This window comes from Pollachius pollachius (genome assembly GCF_949987615.1).
Source record: "Pollachius pollachius genome assembly, chromosome: 15".
In the NCBI taxonomy this organism is placed as follows: domain Eukaryota; kingdom Metazoa; phylum Chordata; class Actinopteri; order Gadiformes; family Gadidae; genus Pollachius; species Pollachius pollachius.
Window position 1 is genome coordinate 19,969,461 of NC_136948.1, and position 16,870 is coordinate 19,986,330.

Sequence of the window (16,870 nt, forward strand, 5' to 3'; positions counted from 1 at the left end):
CATGCCCAGCTGGTAGCTTAATAGTGTTGTTTGTTTCACACACACATACATACATACATACATACATACATACATACATACATACATACATACATACATACATACATACATACATACATACACACTTTATAAAACACAGGCTTGGTGCATTGTGAAAATGAAATATTACAGAAGCCTTAGTATTAGGGCTGTTACGCCAGAGTTGACTTGTTCTATTTCACAAGGTCTGCTTTCAGCATAGACTTGTTTGGAAACTGTTTGGTCGCTCCCAGAATGAACCTTAGGCCGAAAGGCAATGGAAGAATTGACTATGAAAAGATAAAAGATATTGACATTGTGTTCATAAGGACAACATATTCTTTGAGCTGAGAAGTTTAGTTTCAAGTTTTTATGAAAATGCCAAGGTTTTACTTAATACGCATTGATGCACATTTACCTTTATTAATTGCTGTTTTCGATTCTTTTAGAATTTGAGGATAAATGCAGACCAGGATGGCCGAGTGGTTAAGGCGTTGGACTTAAGATCCAATGGACATATGTCCTCGTGGGTTCGAACCCCACTCCTGGTATACATGCGTCATTTTTAATTGTGAAACTCTGGATGTCGGCTTTCGGGTTAACAGGATCGCGCATTGCTTATCACCCTAAACATGTAGAGTAGAGCAAAGAAACCGAACTCTCACTAATTATAAACGCAGTGAAGCGTCACCTCCCACATGTTATTTTCTGGCAGACGTACTTTGGAAAATGTATAATGGCAATGAAAGAAATATTTATCTCAATCCCCATTTCTCTTGTTTATAGAACCTAGGCAGTAGGCATCACGGATATTGAAATGAGAGCTCCTTGGGCCGTGCAACACAGACAACATTGTAATCCGAGATAATTAATGTTGTAGGCAACTTTTTAAAACAAATATATTCGACTCCCAAGGGACTTAATTAGCTGTACAATTAGACAGCTATGTATGCTCCGGAGATATTAGTCTCTGGTGCCCCCCTAGGGAAGTGAGCGTCAATGTTATGCACACTGCAATATTGGATATTTATAGGCTTTTCATTATTTTCATTTTGTGTCCCCTAGACTCTCGCATAGAGGTTTGTAGAATATGTACACATGTGTAGTTAATTGTATAGGTAGAATTTATGCTATCATACTTTAACACAATAAACACAATGGTTAGGACAATTTTATTTCATTGGATGGGATACAATACAATAAAACACCAGGCTGAAGTAAAAACAAAAAGGTTTTAATGGTGAAAACAATGCAGCATCAAGACAGTTGCCACTTAATCAAAAATAATTGTATAAATAAAATCGTGCCATGTCTTATTTGAATAACCAAAAAGTCAACAGGCTTGTTGGCTTAAAATGTGTGTGCTTCTGTGCTTAACAGTTATTATATATAGATAAGATATATCTATATGTCTAGTGTTAGCATATTATGCCAATACTTGAGTAAACTGGGGTTTGTATTGAGAACAAAAACATCCCTAAGAGGCCTGGGGACAGTTATTACACAAAAACACGATTAAGGTTGCAAAACAAAACCATATAAAAGTGAACGCCATTTGTCAGACAGGTTTTTTCAGAAAAACGTCTCACACACGTGAGAGTGAAACCGTGATATCTCCCCGTGGATATTGTAACCGTGGTCACAGCTTCATAGGGCTAAATTCATACATAAAACAGCTATAATATTGAGGGGATTTTCATTCTCGTACCAATATAAAAATAACAAAAATAAGTGAATTATTACAAAAGATTTGTTTTCAAAATAATACGTCTTGAACCATTTCGCCAGGCCTTCTTAACGAACTTCCAGCACTTTTTCAGAACAATATTTCCCAGTCTAGCATCATCCACCATGGACTTCTTCGGACAATCTGTCCTTTCAAACACTAAGGCCAAATGTCTTCTGCTGCATACCCTTCATAAATACAACCCATACGTTTATATAAAGTACCACCTTGAAGAAGAAAAAACGTCTGCACTTACACTTGACCATTTACTGTCTGTTTTCAAACAGAGCCCCTCTTTTTACTTCATGTTCGTACATTACATTCATGTTAGACTTCAGCTGGCGGCCTAACTCGCCCTTCAATAGAGAACTTCCCCTCACAAATCATAAATAAAAAACTATTCGGTGTATGACTTGCATTAGTAAAAGACATGGAAAATAAGCAGCATAGCACTGCGGTACACTCACTGCAACGCTCACTTCTGCTCTAATACTGAACGGTACAATCAGCCCATCCTACATCAAACAAAAGTCAAGTAGCTGGTTTTCAGTGATTTCTTCGATCAAGCTACAATACACCACAACAATGACCAGCAGTTATTGTAGTTTCATGATACGACCCTGAGACACGAGGACAACAACAAACTCGGGATGCCATAGCGGCAGAGACACCTGAAAACAAAAACCAACACAAACCCAAAATACAACCTAGCAGAGGGGTTTATCGCCAAAAGGTCGGTGTGCCCGTTTAGGTTCAGCTCTTCGACCTGGCCGGCAGGTCTTTACAATACACGTGACGTCAGCATGCGCGGGGCGGCTCCGCTGACTAAGAGGCGCGTCTCGGAACCACACCACTCACTGTTGCCATGGCGTCGCCCCCACACATGAATTTGAGGTGTAGACAAGAGATCCATCCACAACACCGTCACGACTGAAAGCGGAGAGATGAGCCCTCGCTGGTCTCCCTTGATTATCGCTATCGGTTGGTTGTCGACCACGTTCATCGTGCCAGGAGACCAGAGCGATGGTGTAGCAGATTACCTTATCTTTGTAACAGAAACAGTAGTGTGTTGACACGCATTGTTTTTAGTTTGTGGATTGATCTCCATGATGAAGGGGTACTTGGGTTATCCTTTGTAGGTAGAGGATGGCTGGCTTACAGTAACGCTAATGAATGCACTTGTGTTGAAGCCTTTGTCCGGACATCATGCATATCACATGCCTGATGTTTGGACTGCGGCGTCGTTAAACCTCATAAAACGAGCTTCAGAACCAAATGCAAAACCGTGAGAAAGGTGCTTAACAAACCGTTTCACTGGTAGCAAGTTATAAAACCTAGCAGGGAGAAGACACGCCTCAAGCTTTGGATAGAAAATCAAGTGTTGCAGAAGTCAAGGCTCTCTGCTCAACTGCCCAATACTGGCTCCTTCGTAGAAAAATAAAACCTCAATAATCCAACCTTGATTATTAACGCATTGATAGCTTCTGTAGTGCTGCGGATCTATCAAGGTGGAAGAAACAAGGCTGGCATTTGGGTGGTTGTCCGTTCCCTGTTATGTGGTTTAAAAAACACACGCTGGCTTAGTGAACACTATAACTCAATAACATTAGTTTGGTTTCCACGCACAAACCAAGACATGAATGCATGTTTCTGTTTTATTAACCAGCCTTCTATGTTGTGTAGACTGGAAAAGAACATGCCTTTGTTTGTGCGATTTGTAAAAACTGCAGATAAAAAAGTAATAATTTTTTTGTGGTGTGGACCACTTCGCTGGGCTCTGGGTGAGCAGACCCAAGCAGATCAGGTAGTGGTGGTGCTCAGGCCACGGGCTTGAGGACGGAGCGCAGACAGCGGCCCTCCTTGGTCAGCTCCCGGGTGAAGCACATGCAGGGCAGGGGGACGGCGTCCTCGCGCCGCGTCACCGTGTTGAACTTGCACTTCTTCAGGTGGTCCGCCATGCTGGCGATGTTGGCAAACTTCCACTCTGTCACCGTGCCGAAGGCCGTGCTGAAGCGCCACACCTAAGAGCAACAGAGAGAGAGAGGTCTGTGATAAGGGCACATTGGGGCCCAATGTGCGTTGGCTGTGTGTTGGTGATGCTGATGTGAGGTGGAAGGCGAGCGCTTTAAGCTGAGCCAGATGACTGCAGCCATTGGGGTTGGGGGTTTAAGCGCTCTTAAGGCATGGGGACAGGAATGGGGTTAAGCCTGGAGGGCCCCTGTCATTATGCTACATAACAAGGTGCTGTCGGTAAGATTCAAGGGTTGTAGAGCAAAACACAGAAGAGAGCAAAATTTAAATAATAAACAGTCCAAATAAAACTGCCACTCCCTCTGCCCACATTTCTCCACCATTGAGAAGTTTTGCGTTCAAGAACCTGTGATGACCAGGTAGGTTGGATTCCTCTGAACCAATCAGGGAAGAGATACCCTGATTATTCCGAAGTTTTCTGGGAGCGGTCTCTCAAATTTTAAAAGGGCCTCATCGAGAGGCAGGCGCCCAGTCAAATCGGAACAAATAACCTCAGAGCATCTTACCCACTGACAACCGAGTGGCTGTGGCATTTTAACAATATCACACTCTAAAACCTTACCTATGGCACCTTTGACATAAACAACCAAGTACAAGAACTGAACTGACCTTATCGGTGATCTGCCACGTAGAAGAGCCATCCGCCCGCTGCTTCTTCCCCCAGAGCATCACCACCATGCCTCGCATCTGCAGCAGACTAGCACACACCTCCCGCATCCCGCCAGACGCCCGGGACAGCTGGCACAGGCTGAAGCCGTCCAGGAAGCTGGCGATGTGCTGGAGGATCTCGAAGGGGAGGCTGCTGAAGTGGTCGCACTGGGCGCCGAAGCTGCAGGTACTCCGGAGGGGCTTCTCCCCCGGCTTCAGGGGCAGCGATAGCTGCACGCCGAAGGAGCCCAGGTGCCGGTCGTGGATGACCCGGGAGTCCTGCACCGAGGGGCAGAAGCGTCTCTGGGAGTAGGTGCAGCCGTAGTAGGCCAGGGGGCAGCGGTGCTCCATCCAGCCGTTCAGCCCGGCGTGGATGTCCCCGTGGACGTTCTTGAAGTGGGAGGAGAACTCGCTGCGCCGGAACAGCTGGCCGCATACGAAGGTGAACATGGAGCGCTGCTTGGTCTGGTAACGGGCCACGCACTCCAGCACCAGGTCCAGCCGCAGCGTGTGGAAGGGGCTGGGGTTGGACAGCTGCGGGCTGGCGTGGTCGCAGGCCGAGGCCGAGCCGATGTCCCCCACCATAGTGTTGGTGGCCAGGATGGCCGAGGGGAAGGAGAAGGTCTGCGTGCCGAAGTCGATGTGGTATCCGTCCACAAAGCGGCTGTCGGAGATGCCCCGGCCTCCGGGGGAGTCGCCCAGACAGAAGAGCAGGGCGGCAGTGATCAGGTCGATGCCATGGAGTCCCATGGGGTCGTCAGCCACTTCCAGGTCCGACGTGTCCACCGCCTTGTCCGCCTTCTTGGCGCGGTACAGGTGGGGGTCCGATAGCAGGCTGCGATGCCCGTTGAAGGGGAACAGGCTAATGCCCACGTTCTGCAGCTTGCGCTCCAGACACCGGTAGCCCAGCTCCACGGGGAGGTGCTGCAGCAGGTTGTTGCGGAGGTGATCCGGCAGCAGGTAGGGCATGACCGCGGACGCGGCCGGGGGGAACGGCGCCGGTAGAGGCCCGTCGGGCTCCGCGGGGACAACAGGCGCGGGGCGATAGCGTGCCGTGGGCCTGACATAGGGTGCTTCGTCCAACACAACGTCCAGACACTCGTCCTGCTCTTCTTCCACAAACAACTCAACAGAACCGCCGTGCCCCGCCCAGGGGGGTGCGTCCCCGTTGGTGCCTGCCGCGACGGCGCAGTCCAGGCCGCCCACCGCCCCCAGCTCACACTCCGAGTCGGAGTCGCTCTCCCTCATGTCCACACTCTCAGAGTCCTCAGCGTTGTCGTGCCGGCCGTGGCTGTCCCCGTTGGTTCCGTGGCACACCGCTCCGTTCTTCTCCCCGTTCTCCCCGTGGAGGTGGGCCGCGACCCCCTCCATGCTCTTGGAGCTGGTGAGGATCTCCAGTGCGGCCGCTAGCGTCCTGGTGGTCTCCACCGAGGCTTTGTAGAGGCCGCTGTACGGCTCGTCCTCCATGTCCACCGTCCCGTTGGCCAGCCCCGCCTCGGCCCCCGCCTCCCCTGCGGTCTGACCGGCCCCACGGTCCGGGGGCTTGTCCCCGTTCTGGGAGATGGTGGTGGTCACCCGCAGCGACTCCAGCAGCATCCTCTGGTCCTGCAGGGCCAGGGCCATGTCCAGCTGCTCCACCTCATCAAAGTCTCTGCTGAGGTTCTCGTACGACTTGCGGTCGGCGTAGCTGACGGGCCAGCGGTTCCACTCCATGGTGCAGCACACCACGCTGGCGGGACACGTGGCCAGGTGCTCCGCCATCTTGAAGCGGGCCATGGTGAAGGGGCAGCCGAAGCCCGTGTTGAGGCACGGGACCCGCTCGTACGGACACAGCACGCGGTGCTCCTCCAGCTTGCATCCGTGGAAGACCGCTCCGCACACCAGAGGGCAGCCAATGAGGTCGCACGAGACGCCCGCCTCCGGTCTGGTCATGCACCGTCTGTTGACACACTTCAGGCAGTGCACGTGCTGGAGCTCCATGGTCGACACGTCGGCTGGGCGCTGAAGCAAGGCAGCAGCGATGGGTGAAGTCCTCAAAACCCTGGAATCAAAAGAAGAAAACCTCTTTCCCTCAATAATCCTACAAACAAAAGGTGTGAGGCACAAACACTAAGTTTTAGTGGGTAGGCCAACCGAGCAGTGAGTTGTAGAACCCAGCCATGCCATGTAGCTGCAGTCTGGCATAGCAGCCTACTGCTACTCCTAGGGACACTCGACAGCCTTCCCTCCACATGTGACACACACGTCGCAGCATACAATAACCCGCTCACTGAACATGCAGCGTCTGTGGGTATGTTTACAAAGCCAACAAGCTGTTCAATGACATTTCACAACACCCGTCTTGGGTGACAGCGGTTGCTCAGGGCTACTTGACCCCTTACCTAAAGCCATGAGACGCTGCCACGAAACTCGCTGACAAAGACAACTCAAGCCGTAAAACCTCATGATCCCCACCATTTAAACCCACTGTTTGGCCCTTTGACAACACCTCCACCACAAATAATGGGGTCATTAGGAATTAGTGGGTTTGGCAATGTGTGGAAATCAGGGTTAAGGGATTTGGGGAAGGAGTTCTACATGGGCTGCACAGTGATATAAATAGTCATTTAAAAAACAACATGTCCCAAGTTGTCAATAGAGAAACCACATTTCTATTGTCCTGTAACTCCACGGCACATGCGCAGCTGGTCCTCTTCACCACACAGGTATTAAAGGAAAAGACAGGAACAGGACAGGAACTGCACTAAGCAGCTCATCGTCCTCATTCATGTTATACGTGGTAATGTCACTTGCTGATGCCCTTTACCCTATGACCAAACTTGGGTGCCAATGAGGAGCCTAAACAACATCAACAACACGGCCAGCAGGTTAGCATCACATAGCAGCTAACTCACAGCGGCTAGCCTAGCCGGTAGCCTCTAAAAAAGTGCTTACCCGAGTTAAGCTGCCGGTCCAGACGTTTGGTTGGCTGTCCTTTTTGAAGGAGTCCCTACTGCTCATGTGGCGATGTTTCAAAACTCAAACATGTTAAACTGAACTAAAAACAGCTCAATGACTCTGTTCAAATATTCAAGTCTTCTCTCGAACAGGCTGAGACTGGATTTTATCTTGAGCCGAGCAGACCTCTGCTCGCTGTTCACATAGTCGGCGTTTATTGTCGGTAGAGGTTGCGACCCAGTGTCCGGACGTTCGGTGGGCGGGAACCCTCTCCGTAACCGCCCAATCAATGTTCCGAAAATGCAATGGTTGGTACGTCTCTCTGATCTTGATTGGTTGGTACCGGAGAGGGTAACCGCCCACTGTACGTTCAGAACCTTGGATCTATAAGTGCAGGGCGCTCTAGTAGAACGTCACCACGGGGAGGACCAATAGGATAAGGCTGTGAGCTGTAAATAGACAGGGCATGGAAATACCCCCACGATGATATTGCAATTATATCTTTATTGCTAAAAATACTATTTCATTTTTGATTATTAACTTGTTTCACCAAGAAATAACGACGCATGACACTGATAAAGTCAGAAACTACATCTTTATTAGCCCATGTTTTGTGACAAAAAACAATAAGTTATTGCGTATTGGCAATGCTTTAATTATTTATTTGAATGCAAAGTAATAAGGTACGTAAGCATTTTGTTGTCTCTCTCACAAGAGAAATTTGCTTTGGCCACATAGAGAGACATATTTCTGTTACATTTTTTTTTGCATTCCACACAATATTTACATACAAAATCGTATTGAGTAACTGTGTATGTGTATAGGTGGCTGTGTGTGTGTATATATAAGTACTATATGAGTATGGTTTGTGTGAATGTGTGTATAATTATACATATGTTCATGTGTCTCAGTTTGTGTGTGTGTTTGTGTGTGTGTGTGTGTGTGTGTGCGTGTGCGTGTGCGTGTGTATGTGTGTGTGTGTGTGTGTGTGTGTGTGTACGTTTGCGTGCGTGCATGATTGCATGTCCTCCCAGCATGCATAGCCCCACTCAGGAGGCCACCTCTGAGATGTGGTGGATGTTGGACAGTGTGAGCTGGGCCTCCCGGGCCGGGTAGGACCGTCTGGACCGGAGCCACAGCCGGCCCAACAACCCGGTAACCAGCAGCACCGCCACCAGCAGCCCCCCCAGGACCAAGGTTCCTATAGAGGGCAAGGCTCCAGCGTCTGTGGGGCATGAGCACAAGGTTAGGGTCTGTGGCGGACTCCTCCTCTCTGTGATGTTTCACACATGTTTATTATCTCCTCTGTGTTTCATCAGTTGTAATGTGCATCACTCTACAGTGTGTGACTGATGGTTTTATTGCTGCTGTTTAATTGAACGTTGAGGACCACAATGGAAATCCTTTTATAACGGTAATATGATCATCTTCCACCGGGTGTATTTAAAATGTAATAAATAATACTTTACCGAGCATGGATTTGATGGGTTCTGTAAGTCTAACACAACTCTTCGGCACGTCATTAACTAACCCAACCCCACTGCTCGTTAACATGTCAATCGCTGCATGACTTCCTGTCTCACACCTGCTAACGCAAATGCTATCCGTCTCTATTAGCAAAAGCAAATAAATGAAAATAACTCCCAAATCTTAGTGTGGTTAGTGCTTAGCTCTGAGGAGTCCTTGGTATCTTACTGTAATTTTATAATACATGTTAATGGATGCATTTATGTGTGAACGGTAGTTGTAGAATTTCTGTCTTCATTCACCAAGGTGAATCTGAAATGTTTTACACTGTTGTCTTTTCCCAGGGAACAATGCCTGGTGAAATAAAGAAGAGTCAGAAGCATGAAACCATACTAATGTTTGGTTGGTCACTCTCTCCCAGCAGTCGTCTGATTGGTCCATAGGATACCGTATGGGACAGGGAGATGTCTCTCCGCGACCTCTCTAAGCCATCCTCTGTAGTAGAGCAGTTCTGGAAGTACATCAGGCATAACGATAGGGGTTTATCAGGGATAACGATAGGGGTTCATCAGGGATAATGATAGGGGTTCATCAGGGATACACGATAGGGGTTCATCAGGGATAACGATAGGGGGTCACTGGAGACTGAGGGAAGGTTGCTTTACCGAATGGGAAAGTTATTCAGCTTCATGTTAAAATGAAGATCTTCATATTGATTTCATAATGAACATTATGATTACTTTTATCCGAAGCAACTTCACATACATTGACAAGCATTAGCCATCTTGCTCAAGGGGGCCTACTGGTAGACGTATGACATTGGTTGTATAATACGATGTCCTTGAATGAATTCAGTGTTTGTGAACTAGGTGTGTTTCCATTGGCAATCTGTGTATCCTGATATCTAATTGATTGATGACAACTTTTAACTTTTAGGAGGACATACAAACCATACTAAGCTCTGTGAGTCTATTCTAGGGATGAAAGCTGTCACTTGTCTGAACTGGTCTGTGAATACCGTACAGCGAATAACTCTCACATAAGCGCTCGCTCTCTCTCTCTCTCTCACACACACACACACACACACACACACAGCCTCTCTCTCTTTCTCACCGGCTGGCAGAGCCCTGGCGTGCTGTGGCAGATCTGGACGTTGCAGTGGAGGAAGACGTCCGTGTACGAGCGGCCCACAAACTTGAACATCTGTATCCGGAACATGGCCTCCGGACCCTGGCCGTTCCTCAGCACCGAGAGGGTCGGCTGGTTGGACAGCAACGGGCAGCTGGGTGGAGGAGACAGAGAGACATAGAGAGAGAGAGAGGTGGGGAGAGATATATTATATTGTCCATACATCATGACAGAGAGAGGGGGGGGGGAGACAGTAGTCTGTTATATTGTCCATCCATCCTTGGTACTTTATAAATATATATTTTACTTTTTTTAAGAACTTGGTAGAGAGAGAGAGAGAGAGAGAGAGAGAGAGAGAGAGAGAGAGAGAGACAGACACACACACAAAGGTGTCAAAGGGGCCAGATGAGTTTGACATTTACATTTCCAATGCAAACACATTAAAAACATCTGTTGTAGAGGGCAACGAATAGGAAGGAAAACACCGCCAGCCTTCAATAACAATTAAACTGGTCGGATTAGGAGAAAAGTATAATGTCAGTGTTAGTTCAAACAATCTCCGGCAGCATGAGACAGATTAGCTAAGAGTATTTCCCCCTTCTGCATTGTGAAATCCTGGTGCGTTTCATTGCCATGCTGTTGCTAACGATACCAAATACTGCCCGGTTGCTAAGGGAATGCACAGCTGCTGGGCTGTGAGTCGACCGGCCTCGGACAGACAGCGGGGGGTCACGTGACCCGGCTGTCTGTCCAAGCCTCTGAGGACACTTAATTCTATCATAAACTCTCATTTCACATTTCATCACAGCAAGGGAGTGCTGTGGGCGAGGGAGAAAACAAACAGGCAGAGGGGACAACAGTGTGTGTGCACATGCATTCATTTGCTGGTGGGGTCGTTTTGAGCATGGTTTCAACAGACGCTGTTGGATGCTGTTTTTACTTCATACTATGTTTATAAGTTGCAATAATGTTGCATATACTGTCAATAATGTCTACCTCAACAGTCTATAAGGTTAACATTAACTTTTTGCATATCATATGTTTTACTACTAGAAGATCACGTTAAAAGGCTTTTCCCGGTAGGGATATGATTCCTCAGCTCTATCATTGTATTTACTATTACTAGTATTGATATCCATTTTATACTTTGTCATTTGTTCAAGATGCCTCTACATGCTTGGAGAGCAGCAGAATGTCAACAACAAGGTGTCTGCATCATCAACGCAGTCCAGTCCACCTCTAGGGTCCCGGACGGGGCTGACAGACCTGTCCTTGATGAAGGTGTACTGGATGTTGCTGTAAGGGTCACTGGTGGGGGTGGCCCAGCATCTCTCCGCACGCAGCGTCAAGTGAGCTGGGATCTATGAGCCCGGACAAAGACAAACACACACAAAACAAGCAATCCAAATGAGAGGCCAGTAAAACCAAAACGCAAAACCTAAAGGTTTGAATGGATTGGAATGCTAAATGCTAGGGGTCGGCTAGCTCAGGCTTGGCTTGTAACCGGAAGGTTGCTAGTTCGCTCCCCAGCTCCTCCCCAGCTGAGCGTCAAGCTGTCCCTGAGCAAGACACCCAACCCTAATTGCTCCTGACGAGCAGGCTGTCACCTTGCATGGTTGACTCCGCCGTCGGGGTGTGAATGTGTGCATTAACCGATGTAAGTCGCTTTGGGTAAAAGCGTCCCAAAAATGTAAATGTAAATCAGCCATTCCTGGCCAACAGTGTTTTGCTATTCTGCGTCACAGGGAACATAAGAAACAAAAGTATTTCGCAGGTCAACAACAGCTGGGGTAAGTCGCCGTCACCGGCTAGTACAATAAGACTTTCAGGAACGACTTGGGGAAGGGGTCGACGATGTGTGGGGGGAGTAGGGGTCGAGGGGGGCTGGTGGGGGTGTTGTAAAACGGAGCTGTGATCTAAAACTTTGATTACCGCGGCCGGCAGCGGGACTGCGGGTCGAATTACCGTCTGGTCACGGGTATAGGGTTAAGTTTCCGGAACGTTCCTACTAGGGTCGGCCACAGCAGCACAACATATTGCTTAATGTGGAGCCAGAGCCTCACGGTGTCCAAGAATAGCTGTCAATAGCAAGGATATTTAAGATGGCTTGTTTGGGCTTTGGATCCTCTCTCTTCAAGGATATTTAAGATGGCTTATTTGGGCTTTGGTTCCTCTCTCTTCAAGGATATTTAAGATGGCTTGTTTGGGCTTTGGTTCCTCTCTCTACAAGGATATTTAAGATGGCTTGTTTGGGCTTTGGTTCCTCTATCTACAAAGATATTTAAGATGGCTTGTTTGGGCTTTGGTTCCTCTCTCTTACCACAGTGAAGGTCACTGAGGTCACAATATTATAAATAATGTACATTATATGACTATCGTGAGTCGTATAATGTATATAAAGGTATATGAAATATATAAAGACGAATGAGGTGAATATTCTGTACCACTTCTGTCCCCCTGATGGTCATGGAATAATGGGACGGGTGCACTACAGTGTATTTGCAAGTAAAGTTACCATGAATATCTTAACAAAGATGTCGTCCTCCAAGGTCAGGGAGGGCACCGTGGTCCACCTGTCCTCAAAGGCCCGGTCCTTGTACAGTAGCATGGACACAGAGAAGTTCCCGTCCTCCGTGTTCAGGGTGATCGTTCTGCAGGGGGTTTCGGAAGGAAACTCATTAGCATCAGATGTATACTGATCTCTTCTATTTTCACCACTGATTCATCAAACTCTCTTTTAAACCAAAATGGAAACGTATACTTGGTTGATTGAAATCTGGGTAGATGGGTATTAGTCTTTAGACGCAAAAATGATGACACCTGGGAGGACACCCCCCATGTGTGGAATAACTCAAGGGTATATTTTGGCTAACAACATGCCCCCTAGCGGTACAATAGTGGTTCTACGATACTCATAATGATTTATTAATTTTTTGGCATTTTGCTGATGCTTTTATCAAAGCGACCTACAATGGTTAATACACACATTCACACACCGACAGCAAAGTCAACCATGCAAGGCGACAGCCAGCTCGTCAGGAGCAGTCAGGGTTAAGTGTCATCCTCAGGGACCCATCGACACTCAGCTAGGAGGAGCAGGGGATTGAACCAGCAACCTTCCTCCTTCAGTAAACCTGCTCTACCTCCTGAGCTAAGCCAATCCGCATGATGAGCTTGGGGGATCCACCTGGAGGGGACCTACAGATTGCAGCCTTCTACCTGACGTCCACCCGGACCAGGTTCTCTCCGTCGGGCTGCTGCACCATATAGTTGATGGGGTAGCGGCACACAAAGGTGATGTTGATGTAGTTCCTGGTGACGATGTCCGAATCGTTGTTGCGGATTGTGTTGCTGAACATGATGTGAGTGTCATCGTATGCCTGAATCACAGACAAAACAGGCAAGATGTAAGAATTCTGTTTGATATACACGCAAACACACACACATATATATATACTTTTATATACTTTTTACTTTATACTGTGATTATATGTTGCAATAATGTAGCATATACTGTCAATAATGTCTAGCTCAACTGTCTATAACAACAAATAACTTTTTGCATTTCCATTTCTACAACTCATAGGTGTATAGATATATGTACCATATATTTTAGGTATTTCTATCTTTATTGCAATTCTAAGTTTGTATCTTTATAGTAATAACTGTCCTGTACTTTCTGTTGTGACATACAGTACACACACACACACACACACACACACACACACACACACACACACACACACACACACACACACAGACACACAGATATTTAGCCTATATAGCATATGATTTACGCATCTGCGAACAGGTCATACTATGATGTATGTTTCACTCAAATGAGCTCCAGCGAAATGGTTGTGCGTGATACAAGTTTCTACAAAACTTTGACCTGGCAACGTCCACGCTAAAGTACCTTCAAAGCTATAGGAGTCAGACGGTGGTGGTAAAGGGAGAAAGGGCTGTCTATCCAGGTAACCATCAAAAACGCACATACAGACAGAGACACACACTTACCAACCTACACGTAAACCTACCCTCCTACACACACACACACACACACACACACACACCAATCCATCTACACAGCGACACACAAAGGATCATCTCCTACAAAGCACCGTCACCTCAACAGTAATTACAGTCCTCTCGTAGGCCTACACTGACTCATTGTAAAAGTGAGTAAGGCGGCCAGGGGGAGAAGATTTGGCCTGCAGGGCCCCTGTGGAGTTTTGTTGGTGGTTGGTTCCTGTGGTCGCTGAGCGGATAGGCTCCACCCCCAAAGCGTCCAGACGTCTCTAACGACCGGTCGGTAACACCGGATGCTTTCTACACAGTGATCAGGGCTAGCGTCTCATGGTGACCATTTACCGTACTGCGTCATGTGACGTAATCCGTTAACACGAAATATAAATAATGAAAACCAACATGGACATGTTGGTTTTCAACATGGTTTTAATAGATGAAGATGGCCTTCGTCTTAAACCCAACCCTTCTCATTGTTTGCTCTCATTTCTTTATCTGCCAGGGTTGTGGGGTTTTTTTCTACGTCACGGGGTTGAAAGGTATCAGCCCTGGAATCTCCCCCTTTCAGTTGCAGCACCTAAACCACGGTGGGTATACTTATTTCAACTGTTATGCAAAAGTCCTAATAAACTTGTTGAGTGCGGCGGGGGTTAGATTGCTTCCCTCTTCAAAGCTGTATTCACCTGCCCTTTGCTTTACGAGAAAAACAAACGCTGACGCACCACTGAAGGACAGCTCAACGACGGCTTGAGAATTAAATAAGCCCACAGAGAGTGGAACATGTTTGCCTGGACACAATGTCGGTGATTGTTAGGAGGGGATACAAAGCAGCAGCCAATGAGAAAGAAGAAGAAGACATGAGAATGAGAAGAAAGGGGTGGTGATTTGTTTGTGTACCGGGGTCATGAATACTGAAGTGATATCATTTCCATGAAGAGCCGATAAATAGGTCTGGGACCACCCACAGACCCCTCACCCCTCCTTCCTACTCTGAATAAGGTCTGGGATGTTACGGGTGGGGTGGAGATTCTCCTCCTACATATACGCCCCCTTCCTCCTCCTCCCCAACTCACTTTCTATTCTCTACTTTCTCTTCTGTGTCAGTTAAAATATGCCTTTCTCTCTTTACTATGCATGCTATACAGGCTATATATGGGCTTATCACTGTCAAGTCCAAGACACCGACTCCAAGAAAATCCACAGTTACAACATTCAAGAGAAATAAACGTTTGCCTCTTGTCTTTAATCATTCAGTTGATCAATTAACGTTTAATGTTAAGTTAGACAAATGCCAATTGATTGGCATTTGGAAGGACAAATAATTTAATTGGGGTTTTGGCTCTGCGTCTCCACGACAACCGCGCGGACATCGTAAAATAGATAATTTATTACGATGGGGATTTTATAATGTCATTGATGAGTGTCCAAGCGGCGGTAAGTCTTTATATGGCCACAGACATGTCTCTCTCTCCTTTCTTCACCTCCATCAAAATGACACAGCACACACGCACAAACTAAACACTTACCGGCACTGCTAAATCCATCTCCCCTCACACCCACACACACACTCTATCTTTCTTTCCCACTCCCTCTCTTTCTCTGACACACGCACACACACACACACACACACACACACACACACACACACACACACACACACACACACACACACAACGACATTGCCAAGAAGTGCTTTTAGATAGAATTGGCCACTCGATGCAGTGTTTTTTAAGATATACCAGTGTTTTCTAAGACATACCAGTGTTTTCGAAAACCTACCAGTGTTTTCTAAGAAATACCAATGTTTTGTAAGACATACCAGTGTTTTCTATAAACGACCAGTATTCTATTTGAGACGTATTCGTGTTTTATTTAAGATGTCCCAGGGTTTTATTTAAGACAAACATGTATTTCAGAGAAAACCTACCATCACCGTCCCGCAGTCCGAGAGGTTGGTTTTGATGCTGAACACATAGTCCTCTCCCGTCTCCACGCCCCGACACGCCGGCTCGTTCAGATGTAAATCCCAGACCTACACCCAACAGAACACATCCACACTCAACCTCAGTGGGAAACAAACCAACCCAGCACACTGAAGACAGAGTATAAAGGGTCTACATTTGTAGAAATGCATCAGTGAGAATCAAACCAGGGAAGAGTCACTGGTTAATGGAGAATAAGTTAGGACAGGGTCGTGCATCACACCTGATCTATACCGCTTAAACAATAGTTACCAACAATGATTAGATAATAAGAACTGTCATCTACGCCGTAATGGTTATTTTTTAGATCAAATTAAATCAGCTGAAATGGAGCGTTGATTCAGAACTGTTACTGAAAAGGTGACTGAGAAAGAATGCGCACGCTTGGAACGTTATGGACCAATCAGGATTGAGTATTTAAAACTGCGGTGGTGTGAAGACTCACGTAAACAGGGGGGACCTTGTTGAGGAAGAAGGCCTTGGGGATGAGAACGTCCATGCGGTCGTTGGTGCACACCACCGTCTCGTTGAGTTCTGTAACACCGAGGAAGAAGAAGAGGGACATTGAGGTTCATAGTGACGAGGATGGATTCATCACGTTCATGATGCCTACTTTATCTGTCATTATTACAATCGATTTTGGATTGTAATAATTCAATGATAATTCCAATATCAGATGGGTTAATCTTCTAAAAGATATTGTATTATTTCAGTAATTCATGGTCCAAAGTAATCTAGAAATGTCAAAAACAATAATCGTGCAATTGAATTATTGATGTATATCAGAATTTTAAAGCATTTTATCTATCTCTATCATTAAAACTGTATAATAATACCCATACTTTAATAAGGAAATTGACTTCTTTTTGGACTTTAGCAAATTTAAGCCCTAAAAATGACTTTTCCA

At 46.6% G+C, this 16,870-nt stretch overlaps 1 protein-coding gene across 1 annotated transcript; it reads right to left on the bottom strand.

Annotated features, from left to right (window-relative positions):
• Positions 1 to 57: 57 nt before the first annotated feature.
• On the bottom strand, positions 58 to 7,555 carry fbxo30a (F-box protein 30a). The gene is made up of 3 exons (XM_079752561.1): positions 7,358 to 7,555; positions 4,385 to 6,464; positions 58 to 3,765 (listed from the first exon to the last, which is right to left on the bottom strand). The coding sequence occupies exons 2-3, from the start codon at positions 6,401 to 6,403 to the stop codon at positions 3,562 to 3,564; spliced, it is 2,223 nt and encodes a 740-aa protein (XP_079608687.1). The 5' UTR covers positions 6,404 to 6,464; positions 7,358 to 7,555; the 3' UTR covers positions 58 to 3,561.
• Between the last annotated feature and the right edge of the window lie 9,315 nt (positions 7,556 to 16,870).

Coding starts and splice junctions, on each gene's coding strand:
- fbxo30a (XM_079752561.1), bottom strand. CDS start 6,403: ATGGAGCTCCAGCACGTGCACTGCCTGAAGTGTGTCAACAGACGGTGC. Junction 3,766..4,384: donor CGTGGCAGATCACCGATAAG/GTCAGTTCAGTT, acceptor TGTTGCTCTTAG/GTGTGGCGCTTCAGCACGGC.